At 38.7% G+C, this 24,650-nt stretch overlaps 1 protein-coding gene across 1 annotated transcript in view; it reads left to right on the top strand.

Annotated features, from left to right (window-relative positions):
* The window catches only part of DPF3 (double PHD fingers 3), a 241,970-nt gene that overhangs the window by 71,295 nt on the left and 146,025 nt on the right, over positions 1–24,650 (top strand). The window contains exon 4 of the mRNA XM_027844832.1: positions 2,307–2,434. Within this exon, the coding sequence (XP_027700633.1) occupies positions 2,307–2,434 (128 nt within the window). The remainder of the gene's footprint in view (positions 1–2,306; positions 2,435–24,650) is intronic.

Here is a 24,650-nt window from a genome sequence, read left to right on the forward strand (position 1 = left end):
AGTCTTTAACCAGGACTTAGATGCTGCAAGATCTCAGAGCTCTTCTTCCCTTCTTAGCTCTGATACCTTTTTGTTTCCCTCAGCCTTGGTATTTACTTTTGTCAGGAGCTCTCCCTCTACTGACCTCCCTGGCTTCCTTTAAGTCCTAACTAAAATCCCATCTTTTATAAGAAGCCTTTCCCATCCCCTCTTAATTCTAGCGCCTTCCCTCTTCTTCCCCTGTGGGCAGAAATTAGAGGGGGATCAGTTGCCTTTTAATTCTGACCTCGAGCGCTGTTTATCAGCAATGTTGGAAACCCATGGGTTTTGTAGGTCACCTAGAATAATGCCCTTGGATGCTGTCCTCCAGGGCGATAACCCAGTAATAAAATAGTTACGTTTAATTTAATTCTATTAGGTGAATACTACTAAGAAAAATTATATTAACAAGTGATATAACACCATAAACTTTTAAATCAGAATATTTAAAAATGGTTATATCTATTTTAGTCTACTATTTTGCCTATTACTATTTTTATCTAGTACATAGATTGGCATAACAGGGCAGCTAGTTGGTGCCCTGATAGTCAGGAAGACCTGAGTTCAAATCCAGCCTCACATATTTACTAGCTATGTGACCCAGGGCAAGTCGCTTAACCCTGTTTGCCTCAGTTTCCTTATCTGTAAAATGAACTGGAGAAGAAAATGGTAAACCTTTCTAGTATCTTTGCTCAAAAAAAAACCAAACAAACCCAAATGAGGTTATGAAGAATAGGACCAACTGAAATGACTGAACAACTAGGTTGACCTAATGGATAAATTGTTGGACTTGGGATCTGAAAAGCTTGAGTTCAGACCCTACATTTGGCATTAGTTATTTGACCCTGGGCAAATCACTTAGCCTCTTTGAGCCTTCACTTCCTCTTCTGTGAAATGGGGATACTAGTACCTGTGATACTCACCTTACAGGGTTTGCATGTATCTTCAAATGAGAAAACATATAAAAAGCATTTTGTAAATGTTAACAAGTGCTGTATGAATCTCATTAGATGTTATAACCATGATTATTGATATTTCTTTTATGCTTTGATCAGCTGGGCTAGAACGGTGTGGGTTCATTTTGCTTTTTTGTGTTTTCATCCTTTTGTACCTCCTGTTTCTTAAATTCATGCCCCATTGTGGTCACAGTGTTTAGTTACTAGTCTACTGGATTGACTTGAGATAAGCAAGATGTAAGAGGCTCAGGCTTAGGATGTGGTGATCTTAATAGGCTGACAACCATGAAGTGTTCTGCAATGTGACATTGCCATCACCAAAATTATATCATGCTGGCAAGTATAAATAAAAATACAGTCTACATCAACATGACCTCAACTTCCCTTTATTTTTGTCATTAATCTGACTTTAGATTACCATGTTTAATTTGGGACCTTGAAACAGAAACATGAAGAATCTGGAGAAAGTCTAAAGCAGTGGTTCTAACCTTTTTTCAGTCCCCATAGCTAATGCATCTAAGGAAACCTTTGTGTATCCTCTTCAAAATGAAAGAAAATAAATTCTAGAGTTTGCTATGCATATGCACATAAAAAATAAATTGCTTAATTTCAAATATGGTTATTTACAAATGGCTATATGATTTAACAAGCTTCTTACATCCCTTGGGGGCATATGTGTACCCCAGGTCAGGAATCCCTGGATAGTACTGAAAGGCTGTGGTACAGTAAAAGGAATCAGAGTCATGGTTCAAAACCTGGTTCTGCTGTTTATTACCAGTGTGAGACTTTGGGCAAGTAATTTTTTCTTTGTTAGGCCCTCATTTTCCTTATCTTTCATATAAGGGGTAGAATGTAACTGAATGACAGCTAAGATACCTTCCGGCTCTAAATCTATGATTCTATCTATGTTAGTTCTCTTACTATTCCCATCTGAGGGGCAGCTCGGTGGCACAATGGATAGAACACCAGGCCTGGACTCAGGAAGACTCATCTTCCTCAGTTCAAATCCAGCCTAAGACAGGTAATAGCTGTGTGACCCTGGGCAAGTCACTTAACCCTGTTTTCCTCAGTTTCCTCATCTGTAAAATGAGCTAGAGAAGGAAATGGCAAACCACTCCAGTTTCTCAGTCAAAAAGACCCCAAATGGGGTCATGAAAAGCCATATTCAACTGAAATGAATGAATAGCAAAATTCCTGCCTGGTTCTGCTTAGAGAAAACTACTGCTGCCCTAATCCTTTTTGAGTTAAGGGTCCCTGCTTCCCAACTTTGCTTAACTATCCACAGGTACTACCAAAGTCCAACATCTCTTTCTGGTTTTTCTTGCTTTTCAGAAGTGGACCTGCCATTGAAGAAAGATGGGTTCACATCAGAAAGCACCACACTGGAAGCCTTGTTACGAGGTGAAGGAATTGAGAAGAAAGTGGATGCCAAAGAAGAAGAGAGCGTCCAGGAAATACAGGTACAGACTTGGGGGGTGATTGCTGGAGGGTTTCCCTGATTTCTCCCCTGCCTGTCCTGAGGCAAGGATGTCTGACCTATGTGGTCACCGTTGCTCTCTAATATCCTGTTCTGACAGGTGGAATTCACAGGGATGGTAGATTTAGAGATGAAGGAGACACTGTACCTTTTGGCTCCTGGCATTTTCTCTGTCTATCCCCCATGCCTGGAAGGCTCTCCCTCTACTGACCTCCCTGGCTTCCTTTAAGGCCTAATTTAAATCCCATCTTTCATAGGAAGATCCCTAATCCCTCTTAACTCTACTACTTTCCTACTGTTAATGATTTCCTATTTATCCTGTATAGAGCTTGTTTGCATGTATTTGTTTGCTTGTTGTCTTCTCTATTGGAGTGTAAGCTCCTTGAAGGTGGGAATTGTCTTTTGCCTCTTTTTCATTTAGCACAGTGCCTGGCACATGGTGGGCACTTAATAAATGTTTGACTGGTTGATGGTTGTCTCCTCCATTAGATTGTAAGCTCCTTGAGGGCAGAAACTATTTTTTCCTTTTTTTCTGTATTCTCAGTGCTTAGCAGAGTATCTGGTATATAGTTGACACTTAATAAATGTTTATTGATTGATTTGGATGGAAGAATCCTTAGAGATCATTCAGTTCAACCCCATTCATTTTACAGATGGGCAAACAGGTCAAGAGAGGTTTGATAACTTTTGTCCAGGGTTGTACAGATAGGAAGCAGGAGAATCAGGATTGGAAGATAGATTGAGGCCAATTCTAGTGCTTTTTCCAGTGGGTTGGGCTGCATCTCATTCATGGGAAGGCATAAAATTCAGCAGATTTGATGCTTCATGAGATTTTCCTTTTCCCAATATTAAACTAGGGGCTGGTTCTGCTTTGAATACACTAAAATCGGTCCAACATCTAAAACATCATTTTCTACAAATATATGCACAATTCACTATAATAATGAGTTCGTATTTGTATAACACTTTACAAATGACCACAGAGGGAGGGCAAGAAACAGTGCTGTCCTCCTAAAAGTTGTGTCTATCTTAATACTGCAGCCCAAGGTCCCTTTAGCTTTCCTGGCTGCCTTGTCACAGTGCTGACTTATATTGAGCTTGCAGTCCACTAAAACCCAAGATCTTTTCCAGAACAACTGTTGCCTAGCCACGTTGCCTCCATCTTGTACTTGTGAAACTGATTTTTATTCCCACGGATAAAACTTAATATTTATTCCTATTGAATTCCATCTAATTAAGATCCATCCCAGTGGTTTAGCTTGTCAAGTTTCTTTTTGGAGTATTGGATCTTGACAGTGTTAGCTTTCTATCCCTGCTTTGTATCATCTTTGTATCATTTGATGAGCATGCCACCTATACCTCTGTCCAAGTCATTGATAAAAATGCTAAACAGCCTAGGGCCAAACACAAATCCCTGGAATCTTCCATTGGTAACCTCCAGTCCTATTGGCACCGAGCCATTTCCTCTTTAGAGCCTTTCTAGCCAACTAGTTCTGACTCCATTTAGTTGTGTTATCATCTAATCTATATTTTCCTTCTTTTCCACAAGAATAGTAAGTTATTTTATTTTTTATTTTTTAAATTTTTATTTATTTATTTTTTTTTGGTGAGGCATTTGGGGTTAAGTGACTTGCCCAGGGTCACATGGCTAGTTAAGTGTCAAGTGTCTGAGGCCGGATTTGAACACAGGTCTTCTTGTCTCCAAGGCCAGAGCTCTGGCGCCACCAAGCTGTCCCTATGAGTTACTTTATTAAAAGCTAAATGTAAGCAAACTATCTCCACAACATTCTTCTCTTTTATTAGTTTAGTAATCCTGTCAAAAAAGAAAATGAGGTTAGTCTGGCATGACCTGTCCTTGAAGAAGCTGGGCTGGTTCTTTATAATTCCTTTCTTCCCTTTCTAGATGTTCTCCACCTGTTTCTTTAATGATCTGTTCTATAATTTTCTTGGGAAATGAAGTTAGGCTCACTGGCTTATGGTTTGCAGACTATTCTCTTCCATTTTTAGAAAAAATTGTGACATTCCCAATATTCTCCAATATTATGGTAACTCCCCATTTACCATGGTTTAGTAAATCACATCTGCCAGTGTTGAGTTTTTTGGTTTTTTTGGGTGACTTGAGAGTACAATTCTTCTAAGACAAATGACTTGAATTCATCATAGGCAACTTGATGTTCTTTTATGATTGCCTTACTTATCTTGTTTTTCAACTCCCTGTGAGTCATTTTTGTTCTCTCATTTCTGGTACTAAGGTCGTTGTCCTTGACAGGGAAAATAGAAGCAAAATAAGATTTGAGCAGCTTTACTTTCTCTTTGTTGTCAGTTATCATTATTCTACCCACCCCAAGCAAAGCTTCTATCCCTCGTTTAATTTTCCTTTTTCTCCTAATATAGCTAAAAAAACAACAACCCCCTTTTTGTTGTCCCAAACTTTCCCCCTCCAGCTGTATTTCATTGTGAATTTTGGCACTTCTCCTACTATTTCTATAGGATGGCGCCACAATCTTAAAATTAATCCTCTGTCACCCAACTTTGCTTCTGTCTTCTGCACATTTCATCCTTTTTCTTCCTTTAGGATGTACACTTTTGTTTCAATTGGTCTTAAGTCAGTGTACAGGTAAAGCTTCTCACCTCTCCCAAGCACTGATATCAATCTTTTTGAACTCCTAGGGAGGCTTTCATTCACATCTATGTTGGGGGGAAAGAAAGGGGGCCATTATGACTCTGACAATGAAAAAAAAGGAACAAGCAGTAAGGTGAAGGTACAAAATTGGTTTTTGAAGGATTACATAATTTATAAGTAATTAATACTACTACCTCCCCCTCCTCACCTTGTCTGGATTTAACAACAATAATAACTAGAATTTTTACTGTGCTTTAAAGTTTGCAAAACACTTTATATATGTTATCTAATTTGAGCCTCACAACAACCCAGTTAGGTGCTATTATTACGCCCATTTTATAGATAAAGAAACTGAGATAAACAGAAGTTAAGTTCCTTGCCCAGGATCTCACAACTAAGTAAGTTGTCTGAGGCAGGATTTGAATTCAGGTCTTCCTGATTTCAAGTCAAGCACTCTATCCACTGTACCATCCAGCTGATTCCTTTTGTAAAGTAGAGCAGCTTTCTTCTTATAGTAATGCATCACAGGATATTTAGAAATATACGTGTGCATGTGTGTGTGTGTGTGTGTGTCCTGAAGACACTCTGTTGGACTTTGGGGATATTTGCTTCCAACATACTCAGAATATTCTTCACCTTCACAATTCCAGCTTTTAATCCTGGAGTCAAATAAAGCCATGCCAATCTCATATCTTTTGGTGGGAAGCAATTATCATGTCATACCCTTTGACAAAACAACAACAACAACAACAACAATAAAATGCAACTGTCCATTTAGAAGCATTTGTGGCAGACAGTGGAGGACTCAGATTCATCATCTACCTGCTCACTGATTCACATTTGCTAAAAGGTATACAGGGAGGCCAGCACAGAACCTCTAATCTAGACAGACAAGTTGAGGCAGGCAATGATCTGGAGGCTAGGGATTTGATATCCTTTTGCATACTTTAAGCAAAGTCTGAGTTATGTGGTATTACCGCTAGACGATACTGCACTGGCATTTTTAATGTGCCAGGTACTGTGCTAAATGCTTTACAAATATTATCTCCTTTGATCCTCGCAATAACCCTTTGAGGTAGGCGCTATTATTATCCCCATTGTATAGTTGAGGAGCTTGAGGAAGACAGAGGTTAAGTGACTTGCACAGGGTCATACAGCTAGCAAGTGTCTGAGGCTGGATTTGAACTTAGGTGTTCCTGAGTTCAGGTCCAGTGTTCTATCCACTGTACCTCCTAACTGCTTCTAGAAAGCTTGGTTCCAGATCTTTTCCATGTTATTCTAGCGGTGACAGTACCATGTTCAATGGCATATTTCAGGGGCAGAATACCTTTCTTGCTCATCCTCTACATTAAGTGTCTTGTTGCCCATACCCTGTACTTCTTGTACATCTTGATGTCTAGGGCATTTAACAACAGAGGGGAAGACAGCCTGAGGGTAATCTTTTCTTGAAAAATCAGCTTTGCATATGTTAGAGCCCTTGTCAACAACAAAGGAAGCCAATAGTATCATCCATAGTTAACCATGAAGTGGCAATATTAAACTCTTAAGAAAGAAAGGAGGTGGTGATACAACATCAGGAGTAAGGGTAGAAGTGGAGGAGAATGAAGTCTAGTGAATGTTGGGTGGAGGAACTCACAGTTACTTGCGTATTTCTTTTTAAAATTTAAGTTGATTGGCAAATCCCATTTTTTATTCCTCCCTGGAATTGAGTTTCCATCCCTTTTAGGATAGGAATTTTAATTTGTAAAATTTTAATCCATGGCATCCTACCTATCTTTCCTCTCAATCCTTTGAAATCTGTTTTCCAGAAATCTAGATTGCATGTCAGATTTTGCCCAGATTTGCTCATTTTCTCTCTCATAAACTCTGGGAGGGAGTAGTTACTCCCTTCCAATCCCCAACCAGAGACCCATCATTTCCACCTATCACCAGTTGCTTTTTGTTAGCGATGCTTAGATCCAAAATAGAATTTCTTCTTTTTGTTTCCTCCTCCTTCTGAAAGATGAAATTATTTTTAAGGCAGCTCAGAAAAATGTATAAGCTGCTATGCTTTTGCAAGAGCTCCATTAGCTATCTGGATAATTGAAGTCCCTTACCACTATTGTACTATGCTTCTGTGCCAGGCTTGTATTCTATTTTCCCCAATCCTTGTCTATTTACACTTTCTTCTCAGACCATCTATAGTGTACCCCAGTTTTAAAATCACTTTTGTTTATCCCTCCATTGACTTTGACCCATATATTCTCCATCATGCTTTTCCACTTTAGTTGATGGATTTCATTAGATTAAGTATACATTGATAAATAGTGCTTCCCCACTCCTTTTTTTAAACTAACCTATTAGATTTTGAATAAGCTATACTCATCCATAGCCATAATCCAGTCATAGGTTTCATCCCATGAAGTCTCAGTGAACTCTGTGAGGTCAAATTTTCTACCAGCAGTTCTTTTTCTTGTTGCTAAACTTTGGCATGTGGAGACCATGGGTTTTGCTTTCTTCTGTGAATTTCTGGGCAACTCTACTGCTATTCTTTTTCCTTCATTGTAGTTACTCTCTATGGTATCTGGATTGATAGATACACATAGGCGTTCTTCTCCCTCTCTCAGTATTTATTTATTTTAGTTTAAAGTTCTTTTGATTAGATTTGTGGGACACTTGACAAATACATTCTTACCAGTGTTTGTTGGATGTACTCCATCTCTGGCCAGAAATCTGTTATCCCTACATTTTAAACTGTGGTCCAAAAGTCCAAATCCCATTCTGAGACGACAGTTTCTTAGTCAGCTTAGTCAAATTCATTTTTCTGGTTTTTGTTCCTTGCCTTCAATGGACAAGAATGAGGGAAACATAACATGTGCCTCTGTGATCTTCAGTTTTTTGCCTGACTTGGTAATTATTGGTATTACTTCCGTTAGTGTCACTTGTGCCCATAGTGAGCATCAGAAGTGGGGAGTAGTCATCCTTTTCGATAAATTTTGGTGGCATCTCTGTCTTGGTTACATGCCTTAGGAAGGCAGCAGACCTCTCTGCTGTTATCAGGTAAAAAAATAACTCAGTACCTCTGACTAGGTAATCGCCAACCACCACTACTCATCCTTCTGATCTGTACTGGCTGTTCTCTTTCCTCATGGCTTCTGTCTTTGCTGCATTGTTTTTTGAAGATGAAGCAACTTCTTCCCCAGCACCTTCCTCTTCAGAAAGAGCCTGAAATCTGCTTTTGGGCTCAAATGTTATAGCTCTTCTTTTCCTCCCCTTTTCCCTCTGTGTAACACCCTTCTGCTCTCTAACATTCTGACAAGGCTCATTCTCCTCTCTACCTCAGATGCCCCCTTTCCCCTGCATTGAAGCCTCATTTGTTTCTTTTAGGAACTTTTGTGTTGTCTCTAACAAATTGAACTGTTGATGGGTGTTTTCCAAGTCGATTAACCTTCTCTAGAGGGAGATTGACTTACACTTAGAACATTGCTAAAAGTCATTCACCTATGGCAGAAGTACAAACATAGCATACTTGATACAAGTCACTGCATAATTTCCCTTAGTCTTTATCCTGGTTGAGATTTTGAGCCTTTTTAAAAATTTCTTGTGGGTGTTTACACCTCAATCCTAAGTACTTAGTTTAAACTTTTATAGCCAATGTATATTATCTCTTTTTTATTAGTTAATTTATTTTTAGTTTTCAACAATCACTTCCATAAGCTTTTAAGTTTTAAATTTTTCTCCCCCTCCCTCCCCATCTCTCTCCCCAAGATGGTGCACAATCTGATATAGGCTCTACATATACATTCCTGGTAAACATATTTTCACATTAGTTATGTTGTAAGGAAGAATTAGAAGCAATAGGAGGAACCACAAGAAAGAGGGAACAAAACAGAAGAAAAAAAAGAGCAAATAGTATGCTTTGATCTGCATTCAAACTCCACAGTTCTTTCTCTGGATGTGGATAGCATTTTCCATCATAAGACTTTTGGAGATGTCTTAGATCCTTACATTGCTGAGAAGAGCTAAGTCCATCAAAGTTAGTCATCACACAATGTGGTTGTTACTGTGTACTATATTGTCCTGGTTCTGCTCACTTCACTTAGCATTGGTCCATACAAGTCTTTCCAGGTTTTTCTGAAGTCTTCCTGCTCATCATTTTTTATATCACAGTAGTATTCCATTACACTAATATGCCACAACTTGTTCAGCCATTCTACAATTGATGGGCATCCCCTCAATTTCCAATTCTTTGCCACCACATATTTTTGTACATGTGGGTCCTTTTTCCATTTTTATGATCTCTTTGGGTATATTATCTCTTAATAATATGACAACCCTACTCATTTCTTTTCTATAATCTCAATCATAATACTATAGTCACATCCCTTCTGAAAAAGAAAAAATATTTTTTGTAGGCTGGGATAGTTTTCCTTTAAGGAGGAAAGGAAGTTGCCTTGGGGATTTGAATGGTTTTTAGGACTACCAATGTTAAATGCCCAGCTTATAGGGAGCTGTTGTTCCTGAAATTTGGCAGAATTCCTACTGCTTCCTCTAACGTCTTTCTGACCCAGTGTGACTGCCCTGGTGAATGTGGAGGCCAAGGGGAATATCATTTGTTTTTAGTAACCATATCCTTATCGTCCTTTATTATAAGCAAAGTAATTGCTATTGTATTTTATGGGCCACAATGTGTCAATACATTCCAATCCTGAGCCTGAATTACTGGACTGACTTGAGTCAGGCCTAATCCAGAATATTTGGTATTATTTGCCAGGATTCAATTGCAATGACTTGATGGTTAATTTTATGGTTTAATTAGGGGAAGAATAATAGGATTTATTGGATAGACAGAGGTATAGGGCATGGTATAGGCATACAAGTGGAACCCTCTCAAAGGGATAAGGAGGGGGCCCCTAGTGATGCTGTAGGATTAGCCAGATGTCAAGGAAGTGGACAGGGAGAGTAATAATATTTCATAAGTCAGTATCTCTTGATTTTTACTAATGACTTTAGAAAGGCTAGATGACCAGTATGAAGAAAATGAAAACAAATTGGTTTTGTGCATCCAGCAATTGGAGACAGATGTGAGTGCAGTTTTGGTTTTTTATTTGTCGTTCTCCTGGGAGACCTATGATCCTTAAGCTGTCTCTGTACATCTTGTCTTCAAGGTCAATGGATTTAGCTGATATAGGGATCATATGTGTGTGTGTGTGTGTGTGTGTGTGTGTGTAGTGTGTATTTAACATTATTCCCTTTTGCTTTTCTTCTGCCAGATCTTTTTGTCCACTTGAGTATTTTTGTATTCCAAATATGTTCATCTTTCTTTTGCTTCTTTGGAGAGGCTTTCCAGCATAAACTCATTTTTTCCCTAATCCAATGAATATTTTTATTTCTGCATTGAGAACTATAATTTCTGACATATATCCATTCATAATTTATACTCTTATGGATTTTATTTCTCTTCTGAACCATTCTGAAAATTTTTTGAGTTCCCTATTCTCTTAGTATTCCACAGAATTCTGTGTTTTATCAGGTATTAGTTCTCTACTTGGTCTTTGTTTGTTAATAGAGTTTTGTAATCTCTTCGAGTGCTTAGTATTTGCTCTTTCTTCTAGTTTTAGGATCTTTTTTGTTGATTGATCAGCTCATGCCCTGGGTTTTTATTGAGTTTTCTTTATTTTGAAATCTTTGTTGTTTTCCCCCCATTGCCTTGTCAATTACTTTTTGTCTACCCCTTTGCTGCTGGGTATATCCATGGGACTGGATGATAAAGTGACCTCAGCTCCCACCCATATTGTGGGATTTAGGGTCCATTATCCTAGTTCCCTGTCCTGAGGAGTCTAGGAGGGTGAGGGAGACAGGACTGGCCTCATTTAGGTTTTAGTGTCCTTTCCTTCAGGCTTGGTATGATGACACTGCCCCCCTGCTTCAGTTCCTCCCTTGGTTCTTCTTTTCTTCTCTGGTTGGGCTTAATCAGCATCTGCTGCTTTTTTCAGGGTAGGAAGAGGATGAGGAGGTGTTTCCAGGCAGAGTCTCTGCAGCCTTGGAACCCCTTAACCGAGGGTCACCTCCAACAGAAGGCAGCTGCCCCTCCCTGCTTCCCCTAGATTAATGTCTGTTGCTCACTGTCTTTGTTTGTGGTGGGGCATGGGCAAGGAATGATACATGTCAGCAAAGTCTCTGCAGTAAGAGGAGATGCCAGTATGAGCCTTATGCGTAAACCACAAAGTCAGATTGAGGAGGGGTGCTGAAGGAATGCTTTAAAGGATTAGTGTTTTCTCATCTTAATTTATAAGGATTTTATGTTCAGATTCTCACTCTTTTTGTCCTGTGAATTCAGACGTAATTGCTGTGTATCTGATATGTAATTCCTCTTTTGGGGGGATAGAGGTTGAGAGTGGGAAGTGGGGAAAGTGTTTAGTCCACCATCTTGTCAGTACTGTTGTGTTTTTGTTTTTTTAAGGATTGTGTCTAGTAGGCAGAGGAGCAGTTAATGAACTGCTCAGTGGAAAGGAACGATGATGAAGGGGGGGCAGGACTAATAGGCTACAGGTGGGAACTACAGCCTCAGACCCAGAAGTCTTACTGGTCAAAGTGGTGAATCCTGCTAAGATTAGCACTGTAAGTGAAGAGAGTAGAAGTGAGGATGAGAATTGGGAACCTTCATTGGTGGTAAGAAAGCTTCAGATTTACCCTATTACTATGCATTACCCTCTCTTCCCCCTCCCCTACCATGATTTCCTATACAGAGGGGTCATCTTTCACCACATGGAAACTGGGAGGTTGCAGAGGTTTAAACAGCAACCTAATGCGTAATTAGAACAATGTTTAACGAGTTCCTTGGTCTAATGTAGGAAATGAAGACCTGCTTTCAGCCAGAGTTCTATAGACTTGGGGATCTTACAAATGATTTACTTTTGCAAAGCCAGTTAAATATGTAAGGGCCCCAAATGGACACTGTTCTTTGCCCTTTTATAAGAGGCTAAAATGAGAAGTCCTGCACATCTAACCCTTGAAGAGGAATTCCCTCTGCAGCTGGTTTCCCAATAAAGGTCAGCAAGGGAGGGGATTAAATTCCCAAAAAAGAGTTGGGTTTGGAGAACTGGATTTATGTCCCTCCCTCCCCACTCCACTCCTACCTCCATTTCCCTTCCTTCTATGACAAATATATGCCAAGGACAATTAGATCCTGCCTAGATCCTTACAAAACTCTATTAACAATGGGGTAGAGCCCCATGCTAGTAGCACCAGGCTTTAGCTGTGGGCCTCGCCTACCATATCACTCTACAAGCCTGGCCAAACCAACTTGTGAAATCTGGTATGGGATATTAAGAATCTTTCTGCTCTGTTAAAACATAGGATATCCCTGAAAATCTTCACTGCAGTTGGCCATTCAAGGTATTCAAGTCTTTTTATTCATACTTGAGGGACCCTTGGGGTGAGTCCTCCAAGGGCAAGGGTCAAGGTGTGTGTGTGTGTGTGTGTGTGTGTGTGTGTGTGTGTGTTTGTGTATTGCTGGATACTGATGGCCAGGTTACATTTATACAAACCCTTATTGGGTCTATAGGGGCACTCCAGTTTCCATCAGGAATTTTAGAGGGGAAGACCACTGAGAGAAGGAGCACCTTTACTCAGGTGGAGATGGTTGTATGAGTCATAGTTGTGGTCGTTAATCAAAGTGAATATATTGTGGGAACGGATATTATGCGTTCTTGGGAATGAGTATACCAAAGAAATTGCAGGGACAATCCCCATCCCTATAGGTAAAGTCATTCTAAAAATTATATTAATGATTCATAAATATTTCATTGCATTAAGTCTATGCTCCAACCACTGATGCTGAAGAGGCCAAAGTTACTCAGTTCTATGAATACCTACGACATCTTCTAGAAATAACATCAAAAAATGGTGTTGTGTTCATCATAGAGGATTGGAATGCTACAGTAGGAAATCAAAAGATAATTGGAAAATTTGACTTTGGAGAACAAAATGAAGCAGGGCAGAGAATAATAGAGTTTTATCAAGATGACTTGCTGGTCACAGGAAATACTCTTTTTTTTTTTTAAGGCAATTGGGGTTAAGTGACTTGCCCAGGGTCACACAGCTAGTGTCAAGTGTTTGGTCTGAGGCCAGATTTGAACTCAGGTCCTCCTGACTCCAGGGCCAGTGCTCTATCCACTGCGCCACCTAGCTGCCCCTACAAATATTCTTTTTCAACAACTCAAAAGGCAGCTCTATGATGGTCAATATTGAATTCAGATTGATTGTATACTTTGCTGCCAAAAGTGGAGAAACTGCAGTCAATTAAAACAGGACCTGGAGCTGGGTATGTGTGGCTCAGATCATGAGCTTCTTATTGCAAAATTCAGACTTAAATTGAAGAAAGTAGGGAAAATCAGGGGCAGCTGGGTTGTTCAATGGATAGCGTGCCAAGCCTGGAGTCAGGAAGACTCATCTTCCTGAGTTCAAATCCAGCGTCAGACACTTACTAACTGTGTGAACCTGGGCTAGTCACTTAACTCTGCCTCAGTTTTCTCATCTGTCAAAGGAGCTGGAGAAGGAAATGGCAAACCCCTCCAGTATCTTTGCCTAGAAAACTCCAAAAGGGGTCATAAAGTGTCAGACATGACTGAAAAACCACTGAACAGCAACAACACAGGGAAAATCATCACACCATTTAGGTATGATCTAAGTAACATCACTTATGAATATGAAGTGAAAGTGACAAATAGATTTAAGAGATTAGATCTGGTAGATAGAGGGCCTGAAGAACTATGGACAGAAGTTTGCAATATTGTTTAGGAGGCATCAACCAAAAAACATTTCAAAGAAAAAGAATGGCAAGAAAGCAAAACGGCTGTCTGATGAGGCTTTACAAACAGATGAAGAAAGGACATTGAAAGGAAAAGTATAAAGTGAAAGACATGCTCAGTTGAATGCAGAATTACAGAGAATAGCAAGGAGAGATAAAAAGATTTTCTTAAATGAAGGATGCAAAGAAATAGAAGAGAACAATAGAATGGGAAAGACAAGAGATCTCTTCAAGAAAATCAGAAATATCAAGGGAACAGCTTCATGAAAAAAATGGGCATGCTAAAAGACAAAAATGGTAGGGACTTAATAGAAGTATGACAGATTAAAAGAGAATATATAGAAGACAATAATATATAGAAGAACTATATAAGAAAGATTATAATGTCACTGATAACCACAATGATGTGTTTACTGATTTAGAGTCATACATCATAGTAAAGTCAAGTGGACGTTAGGAAACATTGCTAACAATAAGGCTAGTAGAAGCGATGGAATTCCAGCCCAGCTATTTAAAATCCTAAAGGATGACACTGTTAAAGTGTTGCACTCAATATGCCAGGAAATTTGGAAAGCTCAACAGCGATTGGAAATGATCAGTTTACATCCCAATTCTAAAGAAGGGCAATGCCAAAGAAGGTTCAAATTATAAAAAATTGCATTCATTTCACATGTAAGCAAAGTTATGTTTAAGATTATGCAAGCTAGGCTTCAATAATATGTGAACCAAGAATCAACAGAAGAAAAGGCTAGTTTTCAAAGAGGCAGAGGAACTAGAGACCAAATTGCCAACATTTGCTAAGGATTATGGAGAAAGCAAGGGAGTTCCAGAAAAATATCTACTTCTGCTTCATTGACTACACAAAGCCTTTTGTGGATTACAACAAAATATGCAAGTCCTCAAAGCAATTGGAGTACCAGATTATCTTGTCTCCTGAGGAACCTGTATGCAGGCCAAGATGTGACAGTTAGAACTGACCATGGAATAGCTGAGGGGTTTAAGATTGGAAAAGGAGTACAACACGACTGTATATTGTCACCTTATTTATTTAAAATGTTATTTAACTTTTATGCAGAGTACATCAGTGAAATGCTGTGCTAGATGAATCAAAACCTCGAATTAAGGTTGCCAGGAGAAATATCAACCATCTCAGATATGCAGATGATACCATTATGATGGCAGAAAGTGAAGAAGAATTAAGAAGCCTCTTGATGAGGGTAAAAGAGGAGAGTATAAAAGGTGGCTTGAAGTTTAACATAAAAACAAACAACAAAAAAACTCCCTAAAATCTTGGCAACTGGTCCCATCACTTCCTGACAAATAAAGGGAGAAAAAATGGAAGCAGTGTTAGCTTTTATATTCTTGAGATCAAAGATCTCAAGAGATCAACTGCAGACAGTTGACTGCAGCCATGAAATTAAAACAAAACAAAACACTTACTCCTTGGAAAGAAAGCTATGGCAAATCTGGATGGCATACTAAAAAGTAGAGACATCACCTTGCCAAGAAAGGTCCTTGTAGTCAAACCTATGGTTTTTCCAGTAGCAATGTATGGGTGTGAGAGTTGGAGTATAAGAAGAACTGAGTGCTGTGGATTAATATTTTTGAGCTGTGGTGCTGGAGAAGTGCCTCGGACAGCAAGAAGATCAAATAAATTAATACTTAAAGAAATTAATTCAGACTATTCATTGGAAGGACAAAACTGAATCTGAAGCTTAAATACTTTGTCCACATAATGAGAAAACAAGACTCATTGGAAAAGACCCTGATGTTGGGAAAGATTGAAGGCAAAAGGAGAAGGGGATGGCAAAGGATGAGATGGATAGATATTGTCAAGGAAGCAATGAACATGAGCTTGGACAGACTTTGGGAGATAGTGGCCTGGCATGCTGTGGTCCATGGGGTCACAAAGAGTTGTCCATGACTGAATGACTAAACATCAAGAACGACAGCAATGATTCGTCTTACCTCTTCTCTCTCCCTCTGAATGTCTGATCAGTTTCCAATTCCTGTTGATTTTACCTCTGTAAAGTCTCTTTTGTTCATCCCTCCCTGCCTACTTCCATTGCTTGCATTCTAGTTCAAGGTCTGACCTATTGTAGCAGCTTCCAGTCTCTCCATTTTCTGATTTATTCTTCACACGGTTGTTCAAGAAAGTTTTGCAGTGCAAATCTCTGACCATATTGCTTCTTGGCTCAAAAACCTTTGCCATTGTCTAAAAGACCAAATATCAGCTTCCTATCCTGGCATTCAAAGCCCTCCATGATCTGGCTCTGATTTGCTTTTGCAGCCTTATCTTGCCTACTACCTCTCACACATTCTATATTCCAGGCAAAATGGACTACTATTATTCCTCATTTTCATCCTGCTGTTTCCATTCCCTTTACCTGTGATTATACCAATACTCAAAGTCCAGAATGGTCTCTCTTTCTTCAGGCACCCACTTCCTTATGAAACCTTCCCAAGCTTGTCTCTTCCCTTTCTTCTTGCCTTATTGCATGCATAATATGTAATGACATACAATAACACATGCACAACATGTCATGATGATACATGTTATATCTATGCAGGCAAATATGCATAATCAGTAAAACAAAGCAATGCAACAATGATATGTTTGTCAACGTAGCAATGGAATGTGTGTAGGCAGCAGTGTACAGACAAACAGTGAGATTATACACAGCTAACATGCAAATGCATCTATGATATACAATAGTTATCATGGGCACTAATCAGCATGTATAATAATATCTAGCATTTATACAGTGTTTTAAGGTTTGCAAAAATATTACAATAGTATTATGATCTAGCAACATATATAATCACTTCCTCAGTTTCCCCTGGAATATCATAACCTACCCCCCTCCCCAGTGGATCTGTGTTATAATAGCATATATACATAAGCACCAATATAAAGCTGTTCGGTTTCTTACCTGAAGAAGAGGAGGTGATTTCTGTTCTACCCCAGGTCCCTAAGCCTTGTGGGGAGAGCCTCAAATGTTCTGGGAGCTCTTTAGGGGGAAAGCCTTTGCAAGCATCAAAACAGGCAGCAACCTATGAGAATGTTGTAAAATGATGTCTTGTTTAAAATCGTATAACCCATGAATTTGGAGATGGTAGGTCTATATCCTTGTGGAAAATGTTAATTTCTGGATTGCTTAAACTATGACACATAGTCTTTGGCTCCCCAAACTCAGTTGATTTGCTGTGGACAAGCAAATGTTTAACTGAAGAGAGAGTGTAAATTACTGGAGACTTCTATCTTCCCTCTTCACCCTCAGCTCAGTTGATATAGTCATAGGATGTAATCACAGAAGATGGCAAAATGTGTTAAGCAGGTGTTAACTTCCTTTAGGAAGTTACCAGGTTAGGAATACTTCTTTTTGATTTGGAAGGGAGCAACATTATTGGCTGAATACAATAATAATTGCATAGCTTTATAATTGTATATATTACATAATTGTATGGCTACATAAATAATAATGTATATAGCTTTAAGGTTTACAAATCACTTTATATGCATTCTCTCACTTCAGCTTTGTAACAATCCAATGAAGAAAAGTGTCCCTGCTTTATAGGTGAGGATACTGAAGCTAAGAGAGGTTACTTACCTTACAGTCACACTGCTAGTAAGTGTTTGGAGTGGTGGAATTTAAAACTAGATCTCTCCTGAATCCAAGTTTCACACTCCTTTGATTACACCCACTGTCATAGTCTGAACCATCAGGGTGTTTCCAGCCTGACCTCAGGAGCTTTACCAATTTACCAATTTACTGACAGTTTCCTGTTGGACTTAGAGTCAAGAAGAACAAAATTCAAATCTTACCTCAGGTTCTGTGACCTTGGGCAAGTCACTTAACCACTCAAATTAATTTTTCTCATCTATAAAATGGGGACAATAAAAGCATCTATGTCACTGTTTTTGTAAGGACAAATAAGATAACATATGTAAAGTGCTTCACAAACCTTAACACATTTTATACATACTATGTTGTTATTGTTGCTGTTATTATTATTATCTGTGTGACCTTGGGCCACCACATCAACTCTCTGAACCTCAATTTTCTTATCTGTAAAATGGGGATAATAATGCCTATACTACCTACTTCAGATCAAATGAAATATACATAGAATATTTCATATACTATAAAGTGCAATATAAATCTGAGCCATTTTATTAAATTTACAGTTTACTTTTGCCAATTAGCTTCGTGACCTTGAACAAGGAATTGAACAAACCTGGACATTATGTATAAAATGAGAGTTGGACTAGGTGATCACAAAAGTCTCTTTCAGCTCTGAATTTCAATGAATTCACTGAGGCAGCTAGGTGGCGCAGTGGATAAAGCACTGGACCTGAAGTCAGGAGGACCTGAGTTCAAATCCGGTCCCAGATCAAACACTTGCCACTTACTAGCTGAGTGACCCAAATTGCCTAAAAATAAAAAAAAATTTAAAAAAATTAGAAAAAATACCAATGAGTTCACTGAAAAGCACAAAACATATTTATCTTGTGAAATAGGCTGGGACTGGAATAACTGTCCACCTCTCTTCTTTTCCCCCCAGCCCCTTTGGAGACAGGAAAACTAAGGTACAGAAATTACGTAGCATTTAGAATTGGAAGGGATTTTAGAGGTCATTTAGTTAAACCCTTTTATTTTACAAAGAAAGAAACTGAGTCCCAGAGAGGTCAAATTACTCACCTAGGTTTGCACAGCTAGTCAGTAATAGACCCAGAATTTGAAACCAGGTCACATGATGACATACCTATTTTTCTTTCTACTACATCACATTAACTCTCTTTCAAAGATACCTTCCTTTATGGATTTAAGGAAGAAAAATTTGAGCATTGTTCTGAAACTGCATTTGGTCCATGGGTCTACTCCTTATTCTTGGTCAAAGGAGGAGATCATTTTTTTTTTTGAGTAGGTTTAAAAAAACAAGTGGAGAATGAGATTTCCCACTATTTTCCCACTATTGAGAACCTTCAAAATCTAAGATAACTAAAATAACCATGGTATGGTGAGCATACAATGAAGACTATGTATCCTCAAAAGCTTACTTCATGATGGCTCCAAAGCTTCCCTTTTTGATCATGGTTTCTGCCAGATCAACCCAATGCAATCCGCTCATAGATACATAGATTTAAAATTGGAAGGGAACTTAGAAGTAATGTGGTCCTATCCCCTCATTTTACAGATGAGGAAATGGAAGTTGAGCTCTTAAGTGACTTGTCCAAGGTCATAACATAACAAATAACACAGATGAAATTTGAACTAAGGTGTTTTGACTATAAATCCAGTGTCTTCCCACTGTACCATATTGCTGTGAATTGGAAGTTACTTCTGCATGTTTATAGTTTTGGCATGATTCTCAAAGTCCTTGGAATCTGCTAATCAGGTCCTACCATATCCCCAAACAAACTAGATAATATATGTAACATACTTAAATTAGGGCTGCTCATTACAGCAATTTGAATGAGGGTTATTTGTAAGAATTCTAGAAGTTTTAAAATAAAAAGGAGATGTGATTAACTTCTTCTACCCATTTCAGGTCCTACATTTGGCAGCAAAAGCCTCTCCAAATGAATGATTATGTGGCTAATTAGTGTCCACAGTTAGGAGGGGAAAAAGGAGAGGAACTAATATACAAGGCCAACCCCAAATGATATTTATTTATGGTAATTCTGTATAGCCAAGGCTCTGCAGGGTGAGAGGCAGGAGGGTTGCTACTAATGTCCAAGTCTGCTCAGAAACTGGCGTGCTGATGTGGCAGCTTTGAAGATGACTTCCCAGCTTTTCCCATTTTAGAGGAAAAGTCCCAACTTGGACATATGTTAGGGATATTCCCTTGCTTTCCATGGCCTCCAGGGTGATAATTGGTGGGGAAATAAGGTATTTTCTATTGCCTCTACTCTCAGTTATATCCTTTGGGATTTTTGAGTGTTGTAATTGATAGGGCAGCTAGGTGGCACAGTGGATAGAGAGCCAGGTCTGGACTTGGGAAGGCTCTTCTTGAGTTCAAATCCAGCCTCAGACACTTATTAGCTGTGTGACCCTGGGCAAGTCACGTAACTGTTTGCCTCAGTTTCCTCATCTGTCAAAGGAGCTGGAGAAGGAAATGATAAACTACTCCGGTATGTTTGTCAAGAAAACCCTAACTGGAATCACGAAGGGTCAGATAAGACTGGAAATAACTGAATGACAAGTTGGTTGGCAGGGGGAAAGAGAGAAAAAGGAAAATGAGGGAAAAAGTCTGACATTCCATATCTGACTTTGTGTCTATTTACATAGAGATATGACCCTGCCCTTAATGACCTTGACTCATCTTCTGAGAACCTCTCCCCTGGGCAGGCAGTCATGTTTCTTTTGTGTTGCCTTTAATTGGGTTATATGGCATATAGATTTTCTGCTGTATGTACCAGCTGAATATTGATGTAATTTTCCAGTGTCTTTCCACAGATCTTTAATAGCCTTCTCAAATTGCTTCTGCTAGGATATTGTGTGATACCTATACTGAGGTTTCTTTGATAGCTCCACCTTTTCTCCTGTGGTTCTTACCTGGCCAGTGGTTACCAAATATACTTTCTTTTGCAGGTTCTCAAATGTTTTTATATGTTATGTCAAACATTCTCTTCAGAGAATGCATTCATTCATGATGTTTATAGTAGATATCAACTGTTTTGGTGTAATTGATCTGCTAATTGAATTCATGCCATCAAACTAAAAAAAAAACTTCAGAATTTCTGTCTAAGTATGCCCATCTCCTTCAAAACCATTGTTATCCATTTCAATATCAGATAGAATTTCTGGAATTTATATTAAGTGAAGATTTTCAATGAATTCTATCTTCAACTTTTCTCTCTTCAGATTTTAGGAGTCTTTTCTTTTGAGTCGGTGCTGTATATCATCATGGCCGGCATTTTCCCCTTTTCTCCTCCCCATACCTCACATGAAAGATGATCTGGACTTTAAGGGGTGTCCTCTTCTTGTCATCATTGCCTTAATATGCTCCTACTCCTACTCCCCTTCACCACCAGCACCATTACCACTACCGTCACCACCATCACCACTACTGCTTTTTGCTGCTGCTGCTGCTGCTGCTGCTATATCACTACTGTGTAGAATCTGTTGTTGAGGCTAGACCTCTTAACTGCCAGGCCAAGATTTTCTCCATTAGACTCACCATGCTGTTTCTCTGCCAGGATGCTATTTCATGGCCAAGGAAAAATGAACCATTGGCTTGACAGACAGAGAGGTAGCTGATGGCTATGCAGCTAATTCCAGTAGAGAGGCCAGAAATGGATGTCTGAACTACTTCGAATTCTTAGGAGGAATAATTTGATGTACATGTGTTGTTGGACAGCCATTTTTCAGTTGTGTCTGACTTTTTGTGACCCCATTTGGGGTTTTCTTGGCAAAGATACTGGAGTGGTTTGCCATTTACTTCTCTGGCTCATTTTACAGATGAGGAAGCTAAGGCAAATAGGGTTAAGTGACTTGCCCAGAGTCACACAGCTAGTTAAGTGTCAAGTGTCTGAGGCTGGATTTGAACTCAGGAAGATGAATCTTTCTAACTATAGACCTCACACTCTATCCTAGCTGTACCACCTAGCTGTCCTTGATATACATATAACAAGAACATAATCTTCATGCAAAGAAACCTGGACTTGGCATCACGAGATCTTGGTTCATAGACCAAGTAGATGCATGACCATAGGCAAGTCACTGTGAACGTCTCAAAATCTCAGCTTCCTCTTCTTTAAAAAAGAAAAATAATATCCTTCTTACCTCATCTACAGTTATTTTGAGGACAGCCCTTATAAACCATAAAGTGCTATGTAAATGCCAGTGACTATTCTATATACATTGATGGTATTTTATTATTGATAGCATGATTTTGTTTACTGTGGTCAGGATATAGGACATCCTTTCTTGGCAAGAAGGTGGCATGAAAAGACTAAAATTACCTCTCATGAGGCCCTGGCTTTGTATGTAAGGCTTGGAAATGGTGTCAAATATTGCCAAATGAAGTGACATGAATGATGTACTTGATACTTTTCAAAGTGTTTTTCATAGACATGATACCATTTTACCCGTGCAATAATCTGGTGAGACTGGAGACTATTCCAATCCTTTAAAAATTAGTAATTTTTTTTTATCAGTGTGGGCATTTCTTCTATTGATAAAAATTGTAATTCCTCCATTCCTTCATAGATAGTATCATAAATTTCTATAGTCAAAAGAAATCCATCATCTAGTGGCTAAACCTTTGACTGATGACACATTGAATCTACAGTTCATCACCAGTCCCTTACTGCAAGCCTTAGAGGCTTGGCACAGCCTACAAGACCAATATTCATTGGGCATAACTTTTGAAATCCCAGGGTCTTCTCCATGCTGTGATGGGGCATTGGAGTAGGACTTATATGGAGGGAGATGATATTATTAGTTTCATTTTAAGATGGCAAAGGAGGCACAATGAAGCTGTAAGTTACCTAAGGTTATACAATGAGTAAATGATAAAGTCACATTTAGAACACAGGACTCCTGACATCTAGTTAACTGATTTTTTTTGCCCCATCATGAATCATGGTCCCATGTCCTTTTAATCCATGCAAAAAACTCTGAAAAATATAATTAAATACATACCCACTTAACTAGTAGGTGCAGATAGCCTGAATGAAGGGCATGACAGAGATGCCAACATAGTCTTATCAAATAAGTCAAGTAACAGACCGGACACTGACAGCCAGCAAAATCTGATATCCATGATATTAAGTAGTTAGAAATATATGCCCCCTCAGCTTATTCATTTGTGAAATGAAAATAATAATGCTAATGAAACTCTCAGGATTGTTTTCAAAGAGTAATTAAATAAATGATCATTAAGCCAAATAAAAATGCAGTCACTACTAAGTAATTAATTTTAAATGATAAGAATTTATTATGCTTACACAACAATAGATTATGTTAACATTGACCTGATCAGGCAAATAGGAAGTTACTTGTTTTCCTCAAACACAGCAAAGTTCCAGAATGGTAGGGGTAGAAGAGAAATGACATTTTCATGTTTCTAAGAGGACAATTCAAGAAGAGTAAAAGGAACAGTTATGCTTTTTAAAAAGCTTTAGTGAAACCTCTTAGATGGATGTAGAGAGAGCTTTGTTGGGTCATCTAAAATTACTTATTTATTATCTTGAATTTAATGAATACCAGAAAAGAGAATATTTCCATGTACAAAGTCGAACAGAAGATGATTATATGTGAAAACATAAATATTACATACAAATTCCTCTTCTTTTATTTAAAAAATAATACATTCAACAAGTTGCTTTCAAAACTGTCCTGCTTGTGTGGGATTTCTTCTGATCTTCCTTCAGTTCTCTTCTATGTATTAAAAAAATGCTTCAATGACCCTTTTTTTCTCGTTTGGGCAGTCCTATCAATAGATACTCTTCCACAAGGCTCCTCTTCCTCCTTGCCATAAGTGAACAACCCTGAAAGACTTAAGATTTTAGAGGACTAATGATGAAGAATGCTACCCATCTCCTGACAGAGAGGTGATGAACTCAGGATGAAGAATAAGACATATACTTACATGGCCGATGCCAGAATTAGTTTTGCTTGACTACGCATATTTGTTACAAGGATTTTGCTTTTTTGGGGGTGTGGGGTTGCTGCTGTGGTATTAAGAGAAAAAAAATGATAATTAGTAGAAAAAAACTAATGAAAAATAAACTTAGTCAAGTAAAACAAAACCTTCACATTTACCATAATAAGTGTGTACTTGTTGCTCATATAGATATATGAATGTCTATGTGGATCTGTCTAAATATTGCTTGCAGGGAGGTATGAATAGACGTTTCTGAAATCTTATCCGCCCCTCTCCAAGGGAGACTTTAATTTGGCCAGGAGGGGAATAACAGATCAAGTCATGGGGCTGGACCACTTTGTTCTTCTCACAGAGAGGATACCAGACTAGAATTTTATCTCTGTGCATTGCCCATACTTGTTTCCTGCCCCCTCTCCCCCAAGCTAAATATTTGTAGGCTAAGGGAAATAATTTTTTTTAAGTTTAAGATACTCACTAGATTGCTCTCTCTTAATGGGGAAGGAGTGTGTGTCCCAAGCTATATCTGAAGGCTTGACTCCTTTCTCACCAGATACTAGTTATACAAAGACTATCGAAAATAGTGAATCACAAAGAAACACATTTATCTAAGCCAGTTTCAAACAGAAACCAGACAAATTGTATAGATTAGAACATATCAGACAATGCACCGAGTGAATGGCTTTTCCCATTCATCCTATGATATCACAGATCAACTAAGAGAGTGCCTGATCCCACCCAAGAGGAAAGACCCAGAAGTCTCTAGTGTGGAGTTAACTGGAACTAGGGATATGTTAACTGCTTTACATGTGAGCTTTTTCCCAGAGTCTTCCTTTCCTTCCTGAGGCCTCCCTCTGAAGAGAGTCTGGAGCTATGTATGTCCCCTCTTAAAGCCAAAAGCCAGAAAAAGGGTTTCTCTTTTCCCAAGCTCTCACCAACTCTGCCCAGATGCAGGTATGGAACATTGAGTCATTGTTTTTTCCACCAATGAGGAGAGTCTTATACAAATGCTTAGGTTTGAACTCTGAGTTACAACATATCAAAAATGTATGTCTAGTGATGCACCCCAAGTCTATCACTCCTCTGTCAGGAGGTGAGTAGCATGCTTTCTCATTGGTTCATTGGAGTTGTAACATTGCATTGATCAAATCTGGTCTTTCCATGTTGTTTTTC

This window comes from Vombatus ursinus, unplaced genomic scaffold, assembly GCF_900497805.2.
Source record: "Vombatus ursinus unplaced genomic scaffold, bare-nosed wombat genome assembly UNPS02014945.1, whole genome shotgun sequence".
NCBI classification, from domain to species: domain Eukaryota; kingdom Metazoa; phylum Chordata; class Mammalia; order Diprotodontia; family Vombatidae; genus Vombatus; species Vombatus ursinus.